Here is a 23464-nt window from a genome sequence, read left to right as displayed (position 1 = left end):
CTGACAGCTGTAAATACATGGCTTCACAGAGGTCAGAAGGCACCAGGTCGGCACAGCATTACTCACACTGGATTGACTCAGTGAATTCAGTACTTGAAGTATTAATTTCTGTGGAGCATAGTGCCAACAGGACGTGCATTCATTAACCGACCAAGCCTCGTGTGCCTTTTATGGCACTTCTTTTTTTGAAGCATTCAAGGCAAGCTGCTATAACGAGTGCAATGTTTTATGATTACATTAATAACTGTGAGCCTTTTGGCTCCTCAGACCACACAGTATTCAAGAGCTATGCATGGTAACTCATGAAAAGAGCCAGAGGAATCGACCCTGAGAGTCACACAGCAAAGTCCCAGCTGGGAGGTCAGGCAATGCATTTGACAAAGAGTCTGACTTCTGCCCCTTGACACACACTGATATCTACCTGCAGCAGCACGTGCTCCAGCACACCTGGCAGCCCAGGACTGAGTCCGACTGAATCAGTAACGCTACAGATGGAAAGTGAGCTGCAGTGCTGCAGTACATGGGAGGCTGAACATCCCTGTGGCTTCTTCAGAGAAACCTGCGCATGTTATAACATGACACAAAAAAAATAAGATAAAACTGAAACTTGGTATTGCTTTTCCCACTCTGTCATCTCCAATCTTGTAGCATAAAACGCATTAAAAAAGTTTAATACTTACATGCAACTCTAATCCCCATGTGTTCCTTCAGTCTCATAACATGTTGCAAAACATATAAGGAGGCATGAAAGATCTTAGAAAGGCTGAGCAAAATACCCATTCAAAGATATAATTGTGAGAAGAAATCATTTTAACAGTAAGTAATCCACAATGGCACAAAAACAAAAACATCTTTTAATTCAGGGCTGCAGATGATCTAATTCTTGCTTCCCTACCCATTACATTGCAGTTCCTTATTACGGGCAGATCTGTTGCTGCTGTCAGCATTCACACTCCGCTTAAGAGAGAGACAGTCAGCTGTGCCTGCATGAGGCTGGCACGGAGAATATAGTGATCTTACAGATAGGTAACAATCTAACAAAACTAAACTGCAAACTACCATTTGTTTGCTTCCCTCTGTCACCTGTAATAAAGCAACAAACATATTTCTTAAGGACTAACAGAAACAGAATGAACCGTGCTGTTGCAATGCCAGTCCTGGGTGAGCTCAGTGTGTTACAGCCTCATCACTGGTGCCAACCTGCAGGACGGACGTAGGCATGGACTTGCAGACAGTGCCTAGTCCTGCATGGAGCTGCTCTGCCCTATGGTGCTGTACTGCCCCATTACCACGGCTGCTCCAGTGACTTCCACTGAGCTGCTGTTCCTGCCACAGGGCGATGAACTGGTTCACAGGGATGGTTTGACTGAAGAGTAGAACAGCTTAAGGCCCGAGCTGCAACAACCCAATGGGCTCAGAAGTACCCATGGCTGGGGGACAGCATCTGCTACACAAGCTGCACTATCCCAGGCCATCACAGTCTTGTGGGAATCCATTTGCCATTATATTTGCATCTGCAGCTCCTCCAAACTACTGTTTACCTTAATTCTTTTGAACACTAACTCTACTAGAAGCAGCTGGTCACGAAGAAATGGAAGAATCTGACTCAAATACAGTTATTCTTTCTGGGACTAGATTCAGATGACATAAGATGATTTAGAAAAAGTAGAGGAGCATTCAAAGGTGCTTACAAAAATATATGTATATGAACATATGTATATGCTTTTTTATATGAATATAATCCATCTTTATTTTAGAATGACTATTTTTCTACAGTTATTATTAACATTTTACAAACCTGAAAACAAGTATTGAAGAGCTTATTACCAAGACACTCAAACGTACTCACTTGATAGTATATAATAAACCTACTTCTGTGCTAATATTTTCTCCCCCTAAACTTTCATCAACTTTTTCATATAAGTAAACATAGCTTAGCTATAAAAAAAAGCAACTAAGAACAAATGATTGTACACTGAACCATGACAACTATAAATGTTGTTTTCCATCATGGTAAATGACAGAGGCACAGATCATAGATCCATTGCAGTCAGAAGGGATCCCTACAGGACACAGAGCCCAACTCCCTTGTACTGAACAGGGATGCCCATGGGTAAATCAGGAGCTCGGAGCCTGGTCCAGCCTGACTTTGAATGTCTGCAGGGATGGGGCACCCAGCACCTCTCCAGGCAATCTGTGCCAGTGCCTCGGTGCACTCAACATAAAGAAGGTCTTCTTTCTATCCAATCCCAATCTCCTCTCCTTTAGTCTGAGACCAATTCCCCTTGTCCTGTCACAGCAGACCCTGCTGAAGAGTCTGTCCCCTTCCTTCTTACAGCCCCTTTAGGTACTGCAGGGCTGCTCTCAGCTCACCTCAGAGCCTTCCCTTCTCCATTCTGAACAGCCCCAGCTCTCAGCCTGTACTCGTAGGGATTTCTGTGGCCCTGCTCTGGACACACCCCAACAGGTCTGTGTCCCTCAGGACTCCACATCTGGATGCAGTGCTCCAGGTGAGGCCTCACAGTGCATAGCAGTCATGCAGGGTCCCCTCCCTGCCCTGCTGACCACGCTGCTTTTGACGCAGCCCAGGATCCGGTTGGCTTTCTGCGTCAGGAGGGCACAGCAAGTCACTTACATCCCCCAGCTTATATTGGTAGGGGCTGTTGCCTCAACCCAGGTGCAAGACCCTGCACTTGGATTTGCTGAGCCTCGAGAGGTTCACCGGGACCCACTAGTTGAGCCTAAGTCATACCTGTATGTTATCCAACTCTGTGCAGACATCAGTAATTGAGCATAATTCCAAAAACTACATACACATCTCACTTATATTTACGTAGCGCTCTTTGCTCTCCACATTCTCTAGACTGGGACATAGAAAACATCTGCCCTTGTATTCTGCTCAGGAAAATTCACTGAAATTGGGCGTTCTGACATTCACATCTAATTAACAACAAAGATCTTTTACAGAAACTAGAGGAAAGATGGACAAGCAAAAGGCTCACAAAGCAAGAGTCCTGCCCAAAGGATAGTTCTGACTATTTTCAAGTTTCTCAAACAGAAACTCTCACGCCAGGAACAATCCTGCCACATGAAAATTAAGCCAAGTACTACGACAAAGTAAAGCAGTTGTGTTGGCTGGTGCAAGAGATTATTTATTTCCTGCAAATAATCATGCCCCCTTTCTTAAGTTTTTGCAGGAATAACTTTTCATTTGATTTTTGTACTTAGGATATTAATGGAAGGTGAACAGCTGTTAGTGGAAATACATGGATACAGGACATAAGAGGTCCTTTAACTTATGGGATATATGAAAGTGAAGTCATTGGGACTTGTACCTTGTGCTGGCGATACTTGGTGATTCTGCTCCAAGCCTACATCTTTCTAGCTGATTAGCCACAATTTGCCTTTCCACTTCCAGTTCTCTGGTAAGTCTTTGAAATTGGAGTTCCTGAAATTTCAAAAGAAAAGCATTCTCGGTGTTACAAAATGGGTATGGGTTAATTCTGAAAAATAATGAGTTTCATCACAGTCACGTTACTTCTTTGGAGTCCTCAGTGGAACTATCGGATGAAAGTGGGAATTTAATGGTTCTTTAAATCAGTGATTCATGCAAACATTACTTATCTGCTCCAAAAAGACACACATTTAAGCACTTGTGGATTTTTCCCTTCCACAGTTGAAATTTTTTGTATCTGCTTACGCTGCCACAATTGAAGAAACTTGGTGCCTACAAAGTCTTCAGTCTTGTTTAAAACAGAGGTGCACTGGAAAAAACTGTATTCTGTCCTTTTCCCTTGCAAAACTTGAAAAAAAAATCCTAAAAAAACTAAAAAAGCCTGTTCTTTGAAATTGGTTGAGGACAGAGATGTGCTGTTTTGTTCAGCTTTGGTTACATTTCTTGGTCAAAGGTACCAAAACTCAGCCTTCATGAAAGCCAGAACTGCTTTGTTTGCAACACCGAGCTCTCAGAGTGACTTGGGAAGTACAAGCAGCTGCTCAGCATCTCAGCAGGAAATACTGCTTTATACACGATAATAATAATACATGCATAAACATGACACTCTGAAATCTATACTGCCATCAAGGGGTATTAGGGAAGCTTCACTCCACTGTTAGAGTTTGCTGATTACAGATAAGGGTTCTATCAGAGCAACTCTATTATTTTTCAAGTTCATATTCTCTATTCCCTGAATGTTACACGAACTGTTGAATACTATTTAAAATAGATGAACATCACTATTCTATACTTTGATAAATATTGAAGCAAATGAAATACAAGTATTCTTAAATTTTAAGAAGTAAATTACTAACAAGCTTCCTCTCGATGAAAGTGCATCACATAATTATATTACATATTAATTGCCAGCCTTGTCATACCACAAAAGTCACTTTCACTCATAGGTTATAGTTAATGCAAGCAGTTCTTCCACACCTTACATTACACAGAACAAGGCTTAAACACTTTGTTTTCCTTATTGGTCCTAGAAGAGCTCCCTATTTCTTGCCACTGGTGCATCTGTTCAGTAAGCCCAGGCATGGCTCAGCAATGCATCTACGGCTCCCAGCTCCAGCCACACAGATGGAGAGCTCAGAGCGCAGGAATTGCTACCATGGAAGCAGGATGCATCCAGCAGGAGCTGGGGTAAGGCTTCTCCTCCCGACTTCTGCAATGAGATTGCTTCCAAACCTCCACACACAAGGTTACACAGCACTGCTTTCATCAGGAAGCCACCTGAAGGCTACGCTGCTCAACACAGTAAGTTAAAGAAAAAGAAATCTCCTTCTGAAGGTGTGACTGGAGCGCTGTACTGCAAACAGGCTGGTTAAAGATATGCCACAGAACCTACTGCCCATCCCAGCAGGATCACATCATTGCAGGCCGTTCCTAACCCTTCTTAAAGCCCAGTAACCAAACTGAATGAATACATCCCCACACAGTAAATACTGGCTGGCAAAGCTCATTGCCTCCAGCACACAGAGCTTACCCACTGCTGCCATGAGACACAGCATCACTCACAGAACAAGGCTGCATTTTGCTGCTGCTGCTCTGCTATGGCAGTTTCAATAGGACAGTATATGCTCTTGAATCATCAGACAGGGCTATCTTCCTCATGGACTTGACACATCCCTTTTCTCCTTCATTACTATAGATAAGAGTGAGGAGTCAAGATTCATAATGTTGAAAACTAAAAGGAACCTTTTCCCCACTCCTCCTGTTGTGACTTGAGATCTCTGACAAAATACAGATAATTCAGAGCTTTATTTGAAGGGCAGGAAGTCCAGCTGTCTAACTGAAGGCTTTCCAGAGACATGCAAGAATCAGCAGTGATGACACAAGCAAAGGCAGCTCTTGAACTCGTGGCCTGGCTCATCAGACCAGGGTCAGGCACTTGGAACATCAGAGATGATGCCCTTGATGGCACTGGGAGATGCACAATGTGGCATCTTTGCTTCTACCAGTTCTGAATGGTAGCTGAAACAAGCTGTGCAGAATACAGGGCCAGGATGGGATGTTATGTGGAGCTGCAGTGCTGTTGTGATATGCTAAGCTGCCTGAATTGCCAGGTGCCACTTTGTTGAACCATTCAGCTGAGCCTCTTTCAGCAGTTTGAGTTGATAAAAACAGCCTGCAACCTACAGAAACGCAGCCATCGTTTGAAAGGAATGCTTCACCTGACACTATTTCATGGTCAGCTTCAACATACAGCACAGACCCACACAGCTCTCACGGCCTGTGAACGTATGAATGGTGCTAAAGAAAGACAACCACATTTTGGAAAAAAGGACACACACAATTAGGTTCATTTACACCTTTGTCACAATACAACCCATGCAGAGTTCTACATGCTCACACCTGCTGTAATTCTGAGATAGATTAAGGAACTGAATAAAATACATTGAATAAAATATTGTCTCAACTTGAACACTGTATTTCAGTGACTCGATATTTGAATTTCTCTGCCACGGTCTACTGAGGCAACACCAAGCTTAGAACTAACTGTACTAGGTCAGCCTTCAAGTTTTCAGGAAAGAAAGTTTACTCCTGCACACAAACACATTTTCACACTCTCAGTATCTCAGTAGCTTCCAAAACACAAGATAGAAAATATAAAATTGGGCAGAGTAAAGAGAATCACAGATTATAGGCTGTGAAATCACACTGCTACAATTATCGGCTGATTACACTTACTCTGTATTCAGCAGCAGTAGACCATTAAAGCCCTTAATACTTTTATGCCTGCATTGTTCACTGGTCTGGTAAAACAATTTAGTGCTGCTCTAGCAGAAGAGGGATCAAAATTTAAGCAATTCATAGAAAAGTATTCTTAGTCAGTGACAGAAAGGAAGAATGTCACTTGAGGCATCCAGTGACTTCATTTGAGCAGCATTCTCTTTGAAGACTTCGCTACAATGCAGGGTATTTTAAATGGCTGCTGAAGCTAAGCCACTGTTTACCAGCTGCTGGTCAGAGGTCAGTTGTTGTGGAGCAGAGGCTGGTCATCCCACAGCCTTGCAAGCCCTATAATATACTTCATGGGTACTCACAGGTTCAGGCAGGCCCTTCTTCAAAGGGAATTTCTCATCAGAAGAAACAGTGAAGACTACAGGAAAAGAATCTCAAGAGCCATCTGAATAATACTGTACTTAGCAAAGGAGCAAGAAAAAAAATTAGAATGGTTCTAAGTATGTGGTTCAGTGTAGATCTCCAAAATGTAATGTTTTTACTGAAGAGCTGAAGGAAATTAAACCCTTTAGAAAAACACTTTTGAAATCCTAGGAGATTTATGATGACACACCCAAAAGCACATCCAGTCATTCTCAGTCTATCACCTATTTACAGAGGAAAAGGTGAAAAGCTGTCCACCTTTAAGTGTCAAAACTAACTAGGCCAAGGAAACCATAATGTATATACACACATATACACATGGCTTATCTATCTGCCACCACTGCAACTGCTTCTCCCTTGGCAAAGAAATCGGTAGCAGTATTTCCACATTACTTTTCAAAGCGGAAGCCATGGATGGTTCTTCCTGTGGGACCTCCTCTGCTCTCAGCCCAATCACTGGAAAGGAAAACTGTCACTGAGCAGGAAATTATCCTGAACCATCCAGTCACACATCACACATTCAACCTTGTGTATTCAGAAGCGATACAATTTAAACTCAGTAGCATAAAGCTTGCACTTGTAACATGGCAGCAGTTCCAGTAATCCAGAATTGCATCTAGAGAAGCAGCTGACAGCCTTTGTATTACCAAAAAGGAAAACAGACCCATAAACAATAAACTAACAACCAAAAGAAACAACACAAAAAAATCCACCCTGGAATTGCCATGAAACCAAACTCCATCAAATCCGTATAACTATTAACAGAAGAAAGGGCCGAAACACCTTTCAGCTTCACTACACTTAGAACCTCCCTGCATTCAAAGAGGAAATGCACTACCAGAAATGCAGCTTTGTTAAGTCTCTTCCCACCCATTTTCACCCAAACTCCGCCAGCTGCCTGGCAGCTTTGTGTCAATGAGGACAGGGTTCAGAGCTCAGGGAACAGGCTCCAGTCCGACATCAAGGTGCTTTAAGTGGATTTGCACTCATATAGAAAAGAAACAAATGAAGAATTTAGTTGAAATGGCTCATCAAGTTAATAGGCTCATTAATTACTGTAACTTCTTCTATAGTCATATCTGTGGCACTGCAGCAGACACTGCATAACCAAGTCACTCAATAAACGTACCTGCCTATTTCAGAACTATCACTGCAGTAACTTTAAAAGGTTTGGTTACATTAAGATTTGGTACAGTTTAATGAATAACGTTATTTATTTTTTCCTGAACCGTGGTTCCACTCTAGTAAATGTTTCTGAAATAATGAATTTAAGGTGCGGCTGCTCTATTGTACAAATACCAGATCCACTGCAAATAAAGAGAGATTCCTGACTGAAAGGAAGTTGAGCCATAGTAAACATCACACCAGCTTCTTTTCAAGCTTAATAAAGTAAATAACTGCACTGGAAAATATTCTGTTCTGGGCTTGCTGCCATACAGGAAGGGTGTTGAACATGTCAGTGTCTGTCTGTAATTAATATCAACAGAACAAAATAACTCAAAGCTGCACTTTGGTCCTTATTGCCTTCCCATTATTTTCAAGGGTGAAGCCTGATTTTCTTCCACTCATTCTAAAATGCCTGTGTGCCTTTACAGGCTCTGACCACAGCTTTGATGTCTGTGTGTCACCAACTCTGAAAACACAATTTCAGTTTTACTTTTCCCCCTTGATTAGAACAGAGTAAGTTAATTCTCCATATATTAATAGTCTTCTTCATGAAAATGAGGTTTTCATCTCCATTTGAAAATGAAAGAAATATTCCATGTCAATTTTTATTCACAAAGTAAAACACTTTAAAAAAAGTGTTTCTTGGGTAAAAAAGGATGTGTTAGCAACTGCCCTTTTTATATACACCTCTGTATCAACTCAATGTACGGAGTGCTGTCCTAATTGTACGTTCAGCTTAAACAACATCACATCAAAACTGCACAAAAGCTCCTCTGGACACTAATCCCAGCAGTCACTGCCTGGTGATCACTAGGAATTGCAGTGCTGTCATTTACTGCAGTGCAGCTCGTCATCTGAACTACCATCACCAGCTTCTCCTTTGTCCACAACAAAATAAAAGGGACTAACTTCAAATCACCAGAGATGAACTTTTGGCAAATTAATTCTAACTGACATCTGCGATAAGCCGAGATCACAAGACCAACAGTGTTTCAGATGAAGTAACTCAAGATCACTTTAACCCAGCTGACTTGATTACTCACATCTTGATAGCTTCAGGCATTAACATCCTTAGCACTGGAAGGTCAGTTTTAATGCCATTGAGAAATGAAGAGGCCGCCTATTTCCATCTCAGCAACTTTTGCAACAAGTGTTTTGCCATGAAAGTGAAGTTTCATCATCTTGCAGAAAGTTTTCATTTAAGACTGGAGGTTCCACAGGTACAAAACCTATTTGTATCCAGTCCATACAATCTAATTCTTGTTGGTTTTGTTGTTTTTTATTTCTTCTTCTTTTTTTTTTTATATATTAACAGTGGACAAATAACGATGTATCAAGTGCTTACACTCAGAGTTGAACTGTGTAGCGATTCCTCTTAAAATGTCTAAAACAGACACCAAAACATGTTTATTCTGCAATTTGGAAGTTACAATTTATGTATTAAACCAAGAGAGATGATCTTCATCTATTACCCTGACAGTGAAAACCAAACCATCCTCTCTCTTTTTTTCCCTCCCAATAAAATCGTTAGCTAGTAACACCTCTCTGGATAACACCGCACATGTGTCGAATGGACACAAGGGTCCAGTTCTCACTACTGCATCAATTCCACAATCTTGGTGGGTTATTTTCCCCACATTTTTGCCTAAACAATAAACCTGCATCTCAAGTCTGATTTATAACAGTGCTCACGTTGCAATGGGTGCCAAATACCACAGGGATGATTCTGCTTACTGCAGTTAAATGATCCCTTTCAGATTCTAATATTCTGACCTATAAAATACACTACACTAATAGCAGGAAATAAATTGCAGAAACAACGTTTCTTTCCAGCACTGTAGTAAAAAATGATGGTTACATCTGAAACAGAAGATGTCTGAACTATTAAAGCCAAGCATGTACCTGTTCCTTTACAGAAGCTAAAATGGTAGTGGCAGTGGTCTCTGGTTCCATTCCTGGGTTGGTGGAAGTTTCCTGCGCTGTCTGCAGCAGCCCCTCTTCCACCATTGGGGTCTGCTCAGGGGCTGGCATGTCGCCTGCAATAAAAAGCATTTGGAAATAGTTTACATTTAATAGAGAATGCCAGTGTGTGTTGATATGAGTAGCACGCAATTATTGTGCTTCATCTTCACAAACCAAAATCAGAGTGAAGCACAGAACGGGAGGGGCAGGCAGACATTACCAGGCAGCACAATGTTTACAGATTACTTTAAAACACAACATTGTAGTAGTTATTAAATGTAGCAAAATCCAAGATGGGAAGGAAAACTAGTGTTATGCCTGTACTGATCCTATGTCTTCTTACTGCCCATGCCACGGCTCTGCTCTCTGCCCATGGCACGGCCAACAGCCACAGCATCACCTGCAGGTGCCCAGGCAGCTCACTGTGCTGAAATGCCCGTGGGTACGTCTGAACGTGACTTCCTTGCAACCGGAGCCAAACACATCAATTGCCATCACACTGTCCTACCTGAAATTTTACATCACTTTTTGCAGCTCTCTTATGACTACAAGTCAGCTCTTCAGCTTTCTAAATGGACTGTTAAGTTTGCAAGCATATCATGAAATAACGAAACTACACAGTCAAGCTCTTCCTTAATTTAGATACCCTGGTTAAGAGATCAGAAGGCCAAACCTCAAAAGCCCTCATGAGTTACAGCTGTGGGACACATCCCAGTGTGTCCTGACCTGAACTGTAACCAGTGGAGACCCACTGTGTTCCAGGAGAAACACAAAACACAGGTAACTACAAATCAAACCACATCATTTAAGAGATGCAGCACTAGTTTCTCAACTAGACAGTTAGACCAGCCTGTAACGTTAGCTCAGTTAAATATTTAGATACCATCGTGGTCACACTTCTACATCTTTAGCTCCTTCTGAAGGTTTAACAACATGTTACCAGAGGTAAGACATGAGATATCTTACAGCATTAAAATCTCTGTAATACTTATTCCATCAAACTAAAGAGATTTCTTGGTTTTGTTTCATCTAAGGCAGAAGGGGGAGAACAGTACAGCAATTCTCTACTTCAAAAAGAAAAGAAAAAGGGAAAAAAGAAAGCATGACAAGGTCAAGCGATGATGCCCACCACTTTCAAAGTACAGTATCCAAATGAATACTTATACTCAGACCAACTAAAAATCTCTACAGAAGTACAATGTAACATGCACTGGTTTTTCTCCTCTATAACTTATTCCATCACTCTTCCCCCTGTGACACCAAATTAGATACCCTGCCAACTTCTGTAGTAAACGTCTGCAGCACCACAGTCAAGGAAATGGGCACCTCTGAGCAGGAAACATACCCAACATTGAGAGATTACCAACAGGAATCAGATTAATTCCTAACGAAGATATCAATGTTAAATGCACATCAGTTCCAGTGTTAAGAGGTGTCATTAGAGAGATACACCTTACCAGACAGACAGCTGTTATAACTGCTGCCCTTTCAGTTAATGCTTTCCTTGGCAAAGTTGTCAGCTTTCTGACCGTGACACAAAGATGAGCCATCTGCTGGCTGGGATCCTGCACACAGCTGGGCAGCATGGGGCCATGCTGCCCGCACAGCCTGCAGGGCACAGCAGCGGCTGCTGCTCCTCCATCCACATGCTGCTGGAGGACAGGACCTCACCTGGATCCCTAATGCCTGCTCCTAAGTTTGAAGCTCTCCAGCTAAAAGTAAAAGACAGAAGAACAGAGGTGGTGGCCTCCTAGCTGTCAGCTGGGTTTTCCAACTAGAAGCAAGCAAGAAAAACACGTGAAGCCATTCAGTTTGAAGTCTGTAGTCTGAAATACCCTACACTGCTATAGAAAAAATAGCAGCCTTCCATTTTCCTTTCACTATGGAAGCTCCTTAAATGGTTTCACAAAACCATGCAGCAGGATGGATCACTGCAAACGAAGCAGAGACAAGTGCCTGGACTTGCTGGAGTAAACCACCTGCAAAGGATGCCTATGGCCTCCACTGAGCACGGTGAGCTTGTTTACCCAACACACAAAGCACTGGATCCTCACAACCTCCTCACATTCTCCTTGCCTACAAAGCAGCAGACTCCTTGGCTCCCAGCACACAGGCAGAGCAGACTCATCAGTTCTCTTTACTATCTTGCCAGTTCTGGTTTTCCCACTGGACCTCCAAGCATGCAGTTAAGCTCTAAGTTGCCAAATTGAGTATTTCTTTCTCTTGTGTCTGTTCAAATAGTTAAACAGCTGCAAAGCAAATAGGTCTATTGAACTGATCCAACACAAAGCTGCGCTTGTTTTCTGTTCTTCCTTCCCCCCGCTCTCCCAAGGTGGGAGGAGCTGGGTGGTGTTTTTCTGTCCCTGCTGATCTTGCAGCCATATAATCATTGACAAAAGGAAGGAACCAGAATTCACGGCTGAGGAGAAAGAAGAAATATGAGAAATCTCTGAACTGAGGGTAGGAAGCCACGCATCGAACCTTTGTTTTCTCTGGTCACTGCTCCCCACCTCTCACTGCTATATCTGACACACTGTCAGAGCAATCCCTGTCCTTGTGGTGCAGACAGGAGAACCCAGACCTTCTTTTTAAGATGTTAAAAGTCACCCCAGCTTTGGGGTAAATAAGGATTTGTTACTAGAAAAAGACAGCCTTTTTTTTTTTTGGCCAATGGCAACATACTTTAACTTCATTCTAGTGAGCAGGCAAGATTCTGTATGTACAAAGATCCAGTTGTAACATGCTCACAGCACGAGTATCTTTATAGCTTTCAAACTAACTGTAAGAAGAGCTCAGCCAGGTACAGCGATCCGGCCATTCTGAATACGTGCATATTTATGATCACATCTTTCGAGGCCTGAGGCACCATTTATAGCTTGCCTTAAGAAAGGATGTCTGAGGAGCGCTCATGCTTCACGCAGGCAGCAGAACAAGCCATTGGGCAATAAGTAGAGTTTCAATAGTTTGACCATCAAGGCTCCTGTGCCTTTAAGATGACACAGACCTCAGGTCGGATCCCCTCCTTTGGACCATCCCAAATCTGTGTTGCCCAGGTAGTTGGGGCCGATGATGTTCAGGATAATGTTCGGGACAGCAGATTAGAGCACTCTGCTCAAAACAGGTTATACAGACCAGCAACATCAAAAGACAGATTTACCTGCAGTGATAAAGGCCAGTCTTATCACAGCACAGACTGAGGGGGTGGATGGAAATACAGTGGCACAGACAGGTTTGTAGTGTTTTTTCCCCTGAACACTTCCAGATGACAAAGATATTCATCAATTATTCATTTAAAATTCTCAGTTTGGTGTTGGAACATTCTCAGTCCTGGCGATGAGGCTGTTCAGAATGAACACCACACCACGTACAACTAAAACACGCCTGGTTTGACTCGGGATACATGTACAGGCTCCTTAATGTGACCCATGGCTGCTCCTGCTCAAACAAGTACCATGACAGCTTCAAATCCTTGGATAACACAGACTGGGCAACTGCCGAAGCTCATGGCTGTGATTAGCAATAATCACCAAAACAAGTCTGTCATCAATTGCTGAACTGCACGTTACTCTTAGTGTTTCTCTGAAGCAGAACTACATATCACAATGCAGAGTGCTGCTAAGAAGGCTCCATGTGCAAACTTCTACATGCAAGAGAATGTTAAATTTAATATTTTAATAAGCAAAGCTATTTACAACCAAAAAAGATACAAACACAATCAGTTTCACCATGCTTTAGCATGAAGCTCAAATGAGGGCTATAAAACACAGCTATCAAGAGCAAATCCTCTCAATAACATGAGCTAGCTGGAGAATTACACAATAGTTCGCCTTAAAACTCAACAACTAATTACTGATGTGGGGGATTTCCACTTTCAAAACAGCAAAGCACAGCGCGAGCAGGAGCGGGCAAGTCCAGGACAACGTCAGTATAATAACTCAGGAAATGCACTCACGGATGACAACAGCAGAAAAGAATGCACTTCCAGACTTTCAAGGCTGCTATTTCATATAACGCTTAAGCATTAATTGCAGTTTGAGACATACCTTTCCATTTTTAGAACGTCTTACATTTGCTTTATAAAAATGTATACAATTTCTGAGAGCCGATATTGAACCCAACTCCGAATACCAAAGGAGCAGCAAGCAGCTGGCAGGAGCAGCCCAAGCCAAGCAAAGCCTGAACACCCTTTGGCAGAAAACAGCGCTAAACCCACTCCTACTTTAAGGAGAGAAATAAACAAGAAACACCCTTACACAGCGCCACAGGAGCTGAGAATTTTACATGCATCATTTGTACCTGACAAAATAGGAAACGTTTCACTTATGCCAGTTCTTAGTTATCTTTTCAATACCACATGCAGCAGAACAAATTACAGACATTAACAGGATCCACCTAATTGCATTTTTTTTGTTTCCTTGTTTGTAAGAGAGACTGTTTTGAATCCAAAGTTTCTTAAATGAAGCATTTCAAAGGCACGGAAGAGGAGTGAGAAGGTTTCACCTCTCTTTCCTTTCTCTTTTAATGCTCACCTAATAAGTTCTCTGTTGGCTAAGTTTGCATAGGGCCCGATAGGTAAAGCTGCCAGCAACACTGCAAATGCTGCCTCAACATGCCCAGCAAAGGAGGGGCACAAACAGGGCTCCAAAATCCGCCGTGCACTTCTCTTTTACAGGAGTATATATAGTTCATCTTTTTTGCCCAAGGGAGACACAACATAAAGTAAATGAAAAGTGGCTCCATGACACAGTTGGAATACAACATCTGCATATAAAAGATGTTACTTGAAGAAATAATTAAGAGGTTTCTTGCTCGCAACGGCAAGTACAGTTTGTGACTCGTTTCTCTATAGTAACTGCTAGTTCACTCCAAACAGCTCTCAATGCACCTTCCAAAAAGCATTTTTAGAATCTTTTTTTTACGTGATTTAAAAATAGATTCCAGTGAGGCTATTAATGCAAACTTCAGAGCAACATATCCAAGTACGGAGCGGTGAACACAAGCCCCGTCACCACCTCGTCCCATCTTTGCCCAGTTTTATACTGATGCCGCTTGCCAACATCCTCCTGTTAAGGAACAGAAGGGCTCACGCCAACAGTTTTGTTGCACATGGAAAAAGACAGATGTACCTCAGCTTCTTGTTTACAGTCACCTTAAGAGACAGCATTTGCTCGAGCTGAACTGATGGGATAACGCATCCGTGGTTTTCTGGGTCAAGATAAATCAGAAACACAAAGAGTAATAGATGTGTGCCAGTCACAGGGTCACGCTCTTCCCTCTCTCATAACAGCCTTAAGCAGCAGTGCTTACTGCTTAGTCATGGAAAGATTCACACCTGGAAACGTGGAGATATCTTCAGAAGTCATCCCATTTCCCCATTTCTTAGCTTGCAGGTCAGTAACCTATGAGGAAATCAGCTGTAGAACATCATGTTTTATCTACACAAACTGTCTTAAACTTCTCAGATTCTTAGGATAGCACTTCACAAAGGAAACATGCCATTCACCAAGACAGCGGCACGACCTTCAGGTCTCCTGCTGGGTTCCGATGAACAGATGACCTAACTTTGGTGATGGCCTCTCTGCAACAGATGGAAACACATGGGGCCATGCCAACTATAACACGCTCAAAGCTAAAATTTCAACAGGAAAGATCTGCTTAATAAGCTACTGATTCTGTGCATCTACAGAAGATTTTGCCATCATATTCTTTTCAAATGAAGCTGTAGGGCCGCCCCATGACCTCCCCTCAGGCTCCTCTGCTCTGGACTATCATACTGCTACATCCAATTTACTTTTTCTTAAGGCAAAAATGTACCTTAGTACACAAATAAAATAGCATCTACCATAAAGCAAGTCAAACTATTTAAATCACACCGGTTAAAACAGAAGGCAGCCGGCTCCTCTGGGATGTGTTTACAGTCAGTTCAGTTTTGATTCATTTCCTGCTGTAAAATGTTCGGTCAGTATCACGGTGATCTGCTTGCCTTCACACTGTGGCAGAGCCATCTTCATTAGAGCTCTTAAATAAAATAGATTCAAATAGCTTCACATAATAGCTAGGCCCGTTAGCCTACATACCTACACTTAGCATCCATCCGTAGCATTACATCAATGACAAGTACAGCTGGACACACGCACAGGTTTTAGAATCACACATTCATGTTCCGCATGCAGTCGAGTACTTTCTGCATGGAAAGTTTGCTGACTTTTCTGGAGACAGAGGTGAGCTCGTGCCATCACAGACCATCAAGACAGACACACCAAGCCATACAGCCGCTGTTTGGGTGTGACAGGGTCCTGACGGCAAAAAACCAACCACAACCAATTTAAACACAAAATCTTCATAATTGATCTCCTACAGGATCCAAACCTGTGACAGTGATATTAGGCAACAAGTTAGAATCATCGAACATTGAGCTGGAAGGGACCTCAAGGACCATCTAGTTCAACCCGCCTGTCACAGGCAGGGCTGCCAAGCGCTGTGTCAGGCACTACATCAGGCTGCCCAGGGCCCCATCCAGCCTGGCCCTGAATGTCTCCATGGATGGGGATCCGCAGCTTCTATGACAGAAACTTATGGCAAAACAGATAAAGAGCTCTAACTTGCAGAACCTTTCTAAATGTTATATTAGACAAGGGAAAAATATCCTGAAGGAACACAGAATACAAGGTATTTCTCAGATTATTTTTTTAATATTCTGTAAGAAATCTCCTTTTAAAACCTTTAAGCACTACAAATGCCAGGCTCCTGCAGCAAAGGATGCAGAAGAGCAGCAGTTATTCATCTGTTGGCTGGAACCAAGATTTGACTTTGAAATTAGTGTTTTGAAATAAACTTCAGTGTTTTGAATTGCAATGGACTACACGACTCCGTGCAGATCTTCACCTGCTGCATTAGTTAAAAAAAGCCAAGCTTGTTGATGAGTACAAATGTAAAAGAGTAGGACACTGGGAAGGTTAATGAAATAAAAGCTGTAGTAAATATTCTTCTTTATTTTCCATTTATTTCTCTATTTTTCCATTTCTGCTCTCCTGTTCAACGCTGCTATAAATTGCCAAAGGTTTTGCAGCTGGTTGTTAATTGGTCAATGACTGCTAGTAGAATGCCACTGCACAAGTCTCACAGTTAACATTTATTCATACTGGGGTGGAAAAATCACACCCCACAGTTCAGCTTTTAGTATTAGAAGGCCTTCTGCACCCCAGATAAAAAGCTCTAGCATGGCTCCAATTCTGTGCAACACACACCTAATTTCAGCAGGCTGCAGCCTACCTCTGTTAAGAGAAAGCAGCTAAGATAGCCTGGATGAGATCCTGGGCAAGGAAAGACAGAGCAGAAATGAAGCCATGCCCGCTTATTTCAGTGGAGCAGGGTGGGAAACCTTGGTTAGGAACAACCAATGATTAGCTCAGATGTCTCTGTCAACCATTTTAATCAGCAAAGACACGTGCACAATACCAATGAAGGATGTTCTACCCAGATTATCTTACTGGAACCATTAAAATCTGAACGTGTTAAAACAACCTCAGACATTACGTGATGCCGTCCATAAAGCCTTCCTTTCTGTAACAAACATTATCTGGAGCATTACCAGAAATGTAAGAAAACTCCTTTTCTGTTTGAATTCCAGAAACCAAAAATCAGGAAAACTTCAGAAACTGACACAGGAACATTTGGAGCGTTGAGAACAGCCTCATTGTTCTGCAGGGAGCTCCAAACAATGCTCTCCCACTTATTTATTTATTTACTGAAGAATCAGCTCCTAGGAAAGAGCTGATTTAATTGGAGAGAAATTTCACAGGTGTCAAACTCGGCTGTCACCAGGATTGATGCTAAGAAACAATGGCAGAACCCACGGAAACTTCCTTTTGTTTCTTTAGTGGCTAACCCAAATAGCAGGGAGGAGAAGCTCCTGCACGGAAGCGCCCTGCACGGAGTTACTGTGTACTACCATCAGTCCCTCACTGGGATGCTCTGCTCTGCTTATTTCATCTAACTCTGTCCTTTGGTCTGTGAACTCTATGGAGCACGCACTGCCCTCTACCTCAGAGGGCACATCAGTGTGCTGCTTATGCACTATGAATGAATGAACACCGTCTCATTTTACCATATGCTAACGTGTTGAACCTTATTTCTCAAAAAGCTGTTTTGTTTTCAAAGAAAAACAAAGCAGAAATGTCAGCTCTAAGAGCCATCCCCGCAGTTACCTATAGATACTGTACCAGACTTGAGTAGGAATCTATAAGTGACAACTGGTGAATGGTGCCACATGTGTGCAGTACTCCTGAACACAGAACTCCTCCGAGGGATTCACTTGTTGGGAAGCCCTTGAAATCAACTGGAATGACATACGATACTTTGTTTTCATTTCTGTGAAAGATACAAAATACCTTCATTTTGAAGCATGTCACCATGAAGCAGAATTCAAAGAGCTGTCACTGGTCTTAAACTCTTTCAAAGATGGGTGGGCTTGTTTTATTTTGTATCTTCATACTTCAGAATGCTGCGTTCCACAGGAACGGGCTAACAAAAATGATTACAACTTTATAACTTTTCACCGTCTGGATCTACCTTTGTGATACACAAAAACACCAACATCCAATTCACATGTTCTGTGATAACAGAACTGCCAATGTGAGATGATGCAGACCACGTTCAGAAATGAAAAGGTTTCCTTTAGGAAGGCAGCAGCCTTTTAGTTCTTTTCTGGCAGGAAAAGAACAGCAATCAACACCAAACGGGAAGTGTCCTGTTCACGTTGTATTTCCAGCAGAAATGGCATAAACAAATAGTGTCAATTGAGATATGGATAATTTCTATTTGAGCACATATAAAGCAAATGTTTTTGAGCACCTTTTTCATTTTAAGTATAGCCTGGTGATAGCCGGAGGCTTTTCAGACCACTTACGCGCTGTAACAAGGTTTTGTTGAGAGTAAGATTTGTTAAGAGTAAGTGTTTGCAGGCAAGCAAACAGTAACCGAGTCTTACCCTCCTCCCCAACAGCTTCTTCCCTGTCTCTTTATAGCTGAACATCTCCTGAGCAAACAGCAATGCCTGGCACTGTGCAGCACGGCTCCTCCCTTCCCCTCACCTCCGCCACCTCTGCCCCTGCCTGGCACAGAACCAAGCAGCCCTACCTTCCACCTTCCTGCCTTCGGCCCCTTTGCTGCCCCGCAGGCGGCTCTGTGCCGCTCCTGCAGCTGAGCACAGGACGCTCCCTGACCCACCTGGGGCTGTGCAGGCTGCCGTGCTGGATCCTGTGCTGCTGCCAGCTGACACGGGCACTGCAAGCGAGCACCGCAGAGCTCTCCCACCCAGCGCTCCAATGCATAGCACTGCTAAGGGAAGGGAGACCTGGTGCTCTGAGCTCCTATTTACAAGTATGACAAGCAGAAAAGGCTGGCCAATTATACAGCCTACACAGTATCTATGAAGCTTTTGCTTTGCGGATCCAATAGCTAGAGGGTAAATTTTACTCACTGCCCATAATTATTAGCCTATGGTTGCATAAACAGTAACTACATTAAAAATCCCCCCATTGAGCTGCGAAGCAGACAAGTTGCAGCTCGTACATCTTCAAAGGACTTACAACAGATTTCTTTCTTCCCCTTAATATCAAATCACAGAACACGAGGTTAGCTACAGATTTGATTTAAGGCTCACAGAAACTCACCACATTTCAGTTAAAGCACCCAGATAACATCTCATATAAAGAACAGATCCCAGAGCATGGGAGAGAAAAGAGGTTAACTTCAGTTCCTCTTAAATGATGGATCAATCCCCCGCAGAAAGTAATAGCTGGTAGTTTTATTCTGTGTGCTAAAATAAAGGCACAGTTACTCTGATTGAAAAAGCCAATTAGCAGGAGGTTGGCTGGTCTTTGCTTCCCTATGCTTTGCAAATTAAAGGACCAGGGGTGGGAAGAAAGATCCACGAGAGATGACCATGGAGACATTTAGGAGAGAGAACAGTACTTCGCTGTTTTTTCCTTCTGTACCTACAGGAGGTGATAGGAATACTTTATTTAGCTCTTCTGTTCAGAGGGAAGAAAACAATAATAGGGAAAGAGATGCATGCATATCAAAAATATCTGAAAACAACAGAATTGCTTAAAAGCCATCCTGTTTAAAAACACTAAGAGTGGTTTTTCCCAGCCCTCTGACTTTCCCTAACACGCTATTGCCTTCCTTTGCCTGGAACAGAGGGAAGCGACGAGACCTGGGAAGGTAAAGTTGGAAGGAAGGTAAAGTTGGGCCGTGAGCTTCCCTGGGCTCCTGGCAGCCGCAAACCAGCCCGACTGGTTGGAGCCCTGGAGCCGCAGCCCTTCAGCAAGAGCTGAGTCAGACCGAGCTGCACGTCACCCTGCCCAGCCCGGCACATGCCCAAGGTGTGTGTGCCCTGTGCTCCACAAGTGCTGCCAGTTGCCATGGAGAGAACTTCCACCTTAAGCCTCTCCTTTTGGTGATAGTTTCAGGACCTTCGTTATTCAAAATGAAATAAACAAAACAACAACGAAAACATCAATTGACTGAAATTTAAGTGGTTCTTCCCTCTTCCTGAACAGCACGTGGCTGAACGAAATGCAGAAACTAAGGCAATGACTCCTGAAAGTACGAGGAGTTGGAGCCACTGCAGCAGGAGCTGATCACGGAGATGCACCGTGTGTTTTATACATGGCAACAAAACCCCATTTCTGCAGTAACTCTTACAAGACGTTTCCCACCAAACGTTACAGTTCCTGCTGCTGCTCCCAGCTCACCTCCCTGCTGTCCTTCACCCCGGGCACAGCCAGGGCTGCCCTCAGCTCCAGAGCAGCACCAGCACAGCAGGAGACACCGGGCCTCATTGCCCTGGGGCTGCTCTGCTCCATTGACCCTGGGATGAATCTGAGCGAGAAGCTTCTGGTACACACAGGTGCTAACCCGGACACTGATGGAAAATACTAAGAACATAAATAGGAGATGAGAGCAATACAAAATGCAGCTGACATCACAAGGCCCTCCCCTCAAGCACCAAGAGCTACACCTCCGTTCCAGGGCACTTTTCTACGTGGTATCACTGTATTCTGCTAACAAACCCAATTATTGTTCATGCTTGTAACAACAGCCTCTTCCTGCTAACCCCGACCCTGGAACAGGTGCTTTCTTCCAAACAACCAGAGAAACACTTGCAGAAATTGCTCATTTTCAGCACAACCGAAAAAAATAAATCAATGAATAAAGCCCAACAAAACCAAGGCAGCACTCACAAAGCCATTCAAACGTACTGCCAACATCCAGCAGAACCACAGAATGACCCGGGTAGGAAAGGACCTCAAGGATCATGTAGTTCCAACCCCCCTGCCTGGCAGGGCCACCAAATATACACATGTACTAGATCAGGTTGCCCAGGAGACCCCATAGATCCCCATAGAGACCCCATAGATCAGGTTGCCCATGGCCCCGTCCAACCTGGCCTTGCACACCTCCAAGGACGGGGCATCCACAACCTCCCTGTGTAGCCTGTTCCAGTTCCTAACCACTCTCCTAGTGAAGAACTTGCCCCTAACATCCAACCTAAATCTTCCCTCCTTCATCTCGGATCCAACCTCTGTGTGTACACTTTAACAACCACGTGAAGCCGAGCAGGAGTGCAGAGTGCAATTATTAATGCTCCCCATCGGCTGAGCACAGAGCAGCCCCTCCACAACGCCCGGCAATGGCCAAACGAATCTCCCCCATCGAACAGCAAAACGCAACTCTCTCCTTCTTCCCTTGACCTCTAAGGCACAGACACAGCGCGGCACCGTCACGTCAGCCGTACCGCAGAGCAGACCACACCTCGATGGCCAGCCCTGCATCCCGGCGCGGTGCAAAGGTGCGCTGTGCTCACATGCCCGCCGTGCTCACACTCACACACACACACACACACACACACACACAGGGCCGCGTCGCTCCGCCTCAAACGCTGCGGCCTCGGGGCTCCGCGCTGCGACGGACGGAGTCAAGGCGGGGGGCGGCGGAGCTCGGGGCCGCGGCGGCTGGCCCGCCGCGGCCCCGAGCTCCGCCGCCCCCCGCCCAAGGCCCAGCTCCCCCCGCTGTCCCACTCACCGCAGGCGGCGGCGGGCGAGGCCGCCCGTCGGTCCGGTTGGGCCCTAACCCGGGGTCTCCATGGTGGCGGCGGCTGAAGCGCTTGTGGCGCCTCCGCCCGCTCCGCCCGGCCTCGCTCCGCCTCCCGCTGTACGTCACGCTACGCCCCGCCCACCTCTCAACGCCTATTGGTTGTACGGTGCTCAGGACGGCACGGGATTGGTTGAGCGTCGCGATGAGCTCGCCAATGGAGGGGGGAGTTGAGGTTGCTATGGTTAACGATGCTGTGAGGCGGCGCGATGCCGGGTGTTCACCACAGAGAGCCGGGCCGCTCCACGGCCGGTAAGTGTCCGATATTGGAGTATATTAACAAATATAAGTGTATTTCTGAGCATTGCTGTTGAGCATACGGGAGGCACAGGCTATGTAAGGTGGCTCATTGCCATCTCTTGGCCTTTCAGCTTGCTGCTTGCGACCTTCAGCGTTATTTCATTTGAAATTAATCCCATTTATCTTTATTTTAGTTCTGCTGCTGTGTGACCTGCAACATTCTCCCCCAAAAATATCTCTCAGAATCATAGAATTACCAGGGTTGGCAAAGGGCTCCAAGGCCATTTAGACCAAGTGTCCACTACCACCAGTATTTCCCCACTAAATCACATCCTTTAATACAACATCTGAACATTATGGACGTCTCCAAAGGTCAGGGACTCAACCACCCCCCATGGGCAGTATTACAGCACCTGAGCACTCCTTTGGTGAGGAAACTGCTCCTAATGTCCAGCCTGAACTCACCAGAGCTGAGCACAGAGAGACAAACACCTCCTGCTCCTGCTGGCTGCACTATTCCTGATAGCAGCCAGGGTGGCATTGGCCTTCTAAGCCATCAGACTAAGCCATCATTCTAAGCCATCATTCTAAGCCATCATTCCAAGCCATCATTCCAAGCCACCATTCCAAGCCATCATTCCAAGCCATCATTCCAAGCCACCATTCCAAGCCATCATTCCAAGCCATCATTCCAAGCCATCATTCTAAGCCATCATTCTAAGCCATCAGTCTGAGCCATCAGTCTCAGCACTGCAGCAGTGCACAGTGCCCTGCTGACTCACTGAGCCTGTGGTATCATAACCCTTAGACTGGGCCAAAAATTCCAGTTTCCCTTGCTCATTTCCAGTGCTGTATGCTTCTGTGTAGAAGGAACACGCGTGAGGAGCAGTTGGGTTGGATCAGCACAGAGAAGAGGAGCCTGAGGAGTGGCCTTGTGGCAGCCTATGGTGATATGGCAGCTCTATGGTGATAGCAACAGTGCCCAAGGGAACAGCTTGGAGCATGTGGGGGGTCAGGTGGAAGTGAGGGGAAGGCTTTGCTGCAGAGGGCAGTGGACATGGCTGTGAGCTGCCAGGGAACATTTGGACAGTGCTCTCAGCCATAGGGTTTGTGTTCAGGCGGTGCTGTGTGGGTCCAGGAGTTCAGGTTATTCTGTGATTCTACGACGTTCACAGTCCTTGCAAAACATCCTCATGCCTATCTTTAATTTCAGCGATAGTTTCTCTATTTGCAAGACCACTTGTTTTCTCATTTGAGGTAAGCACACAGGAACCATGGCCTTGATTAGAAAGTGGGAGCTGTTGCCACAGAAAGCTTGCTCCTTGGAAA

General features: G+C 44.3%; 2 protein-coding genes across 10 annotated transcripts in view; one reads left to right on the top strand and one right to left on the bottom strand.

The window, feature by feature from the left end:
• PKP4 (plakophilin 4) overlaps positions 1-21961 on the bottom strand; it is a 42293-nt gene extending 20332 nt beyond the window's left edge. For 3 of the 8 annotated variants that reach the window (XM_015869288.2, XM_015869289.2, XM_015869290.2), the window contains exons 1-3: positions 21827-21961; positions 9677-9810; positions 3336-3448 (exon numbers count right to left, since the gene is read on the bottom strand). In XM_015869288.2, the coding sequence (XP_015724774.1) occupies positions 3336-3448; positions 9677-9805 (242 nt within the window). In that variant the 5' untranslated portion in view covers positions 9806-9810; positions 21827-21961. Of the gene's footprint in view, positions 1-421; positions 560-3335; positions 3451-9676; positions 9811-21826 lie in introns of those variants that run through there. The other 5 variants (XM_015869291.1, XM_015869292.1, XM_015869293.1 and 2 more) reach the window with 5 other exon arrangements.
• Positions 21962-22020: 59 nt separating this feature from the next.
• Positions 22021-23464, top strand: part of CCDC148 (coiled-coil domain containing 148) — a 34792-nt gene continuing 33348 nt past the window's right edge. Inside the window, exon 1 of one of the 2 annotated variants that reach the window (XM_015869296.2) lies at positions 22021-22147. In XM_015869296.2, the coding sequence (XP_015724782.1) occupies positions 22105-22147 (43 nt within the window). In that variant the 5' untranslated portion in view covers positions 22021-22104. The remainder of the gene's footprint in view (positions 22148-23464) is intronic. The other variant, XM_032445701.1, reaches the window with a different exon arrangement.

The sequence above is a fragment of the Coturnix japonica genome, chromosome 7 (assembly GCF_001577835.2).
Source record: "Coturnix japonica isolate 7356 chromosome 7, Coturnix japonica 2.1, whole genome shotgun sequence".
Taxonomy (NCBI): Eukaryota; Metazoa; Chordata; class Aves; order Galliformes; family Phasianidae; genus Coturnix; species Coturnix japonica.
The sequence above is the reverse complement of the archived record's forward strand: the minus strand, read 5'-3'. Positions and strand labels throughout refer to the sequence as shown.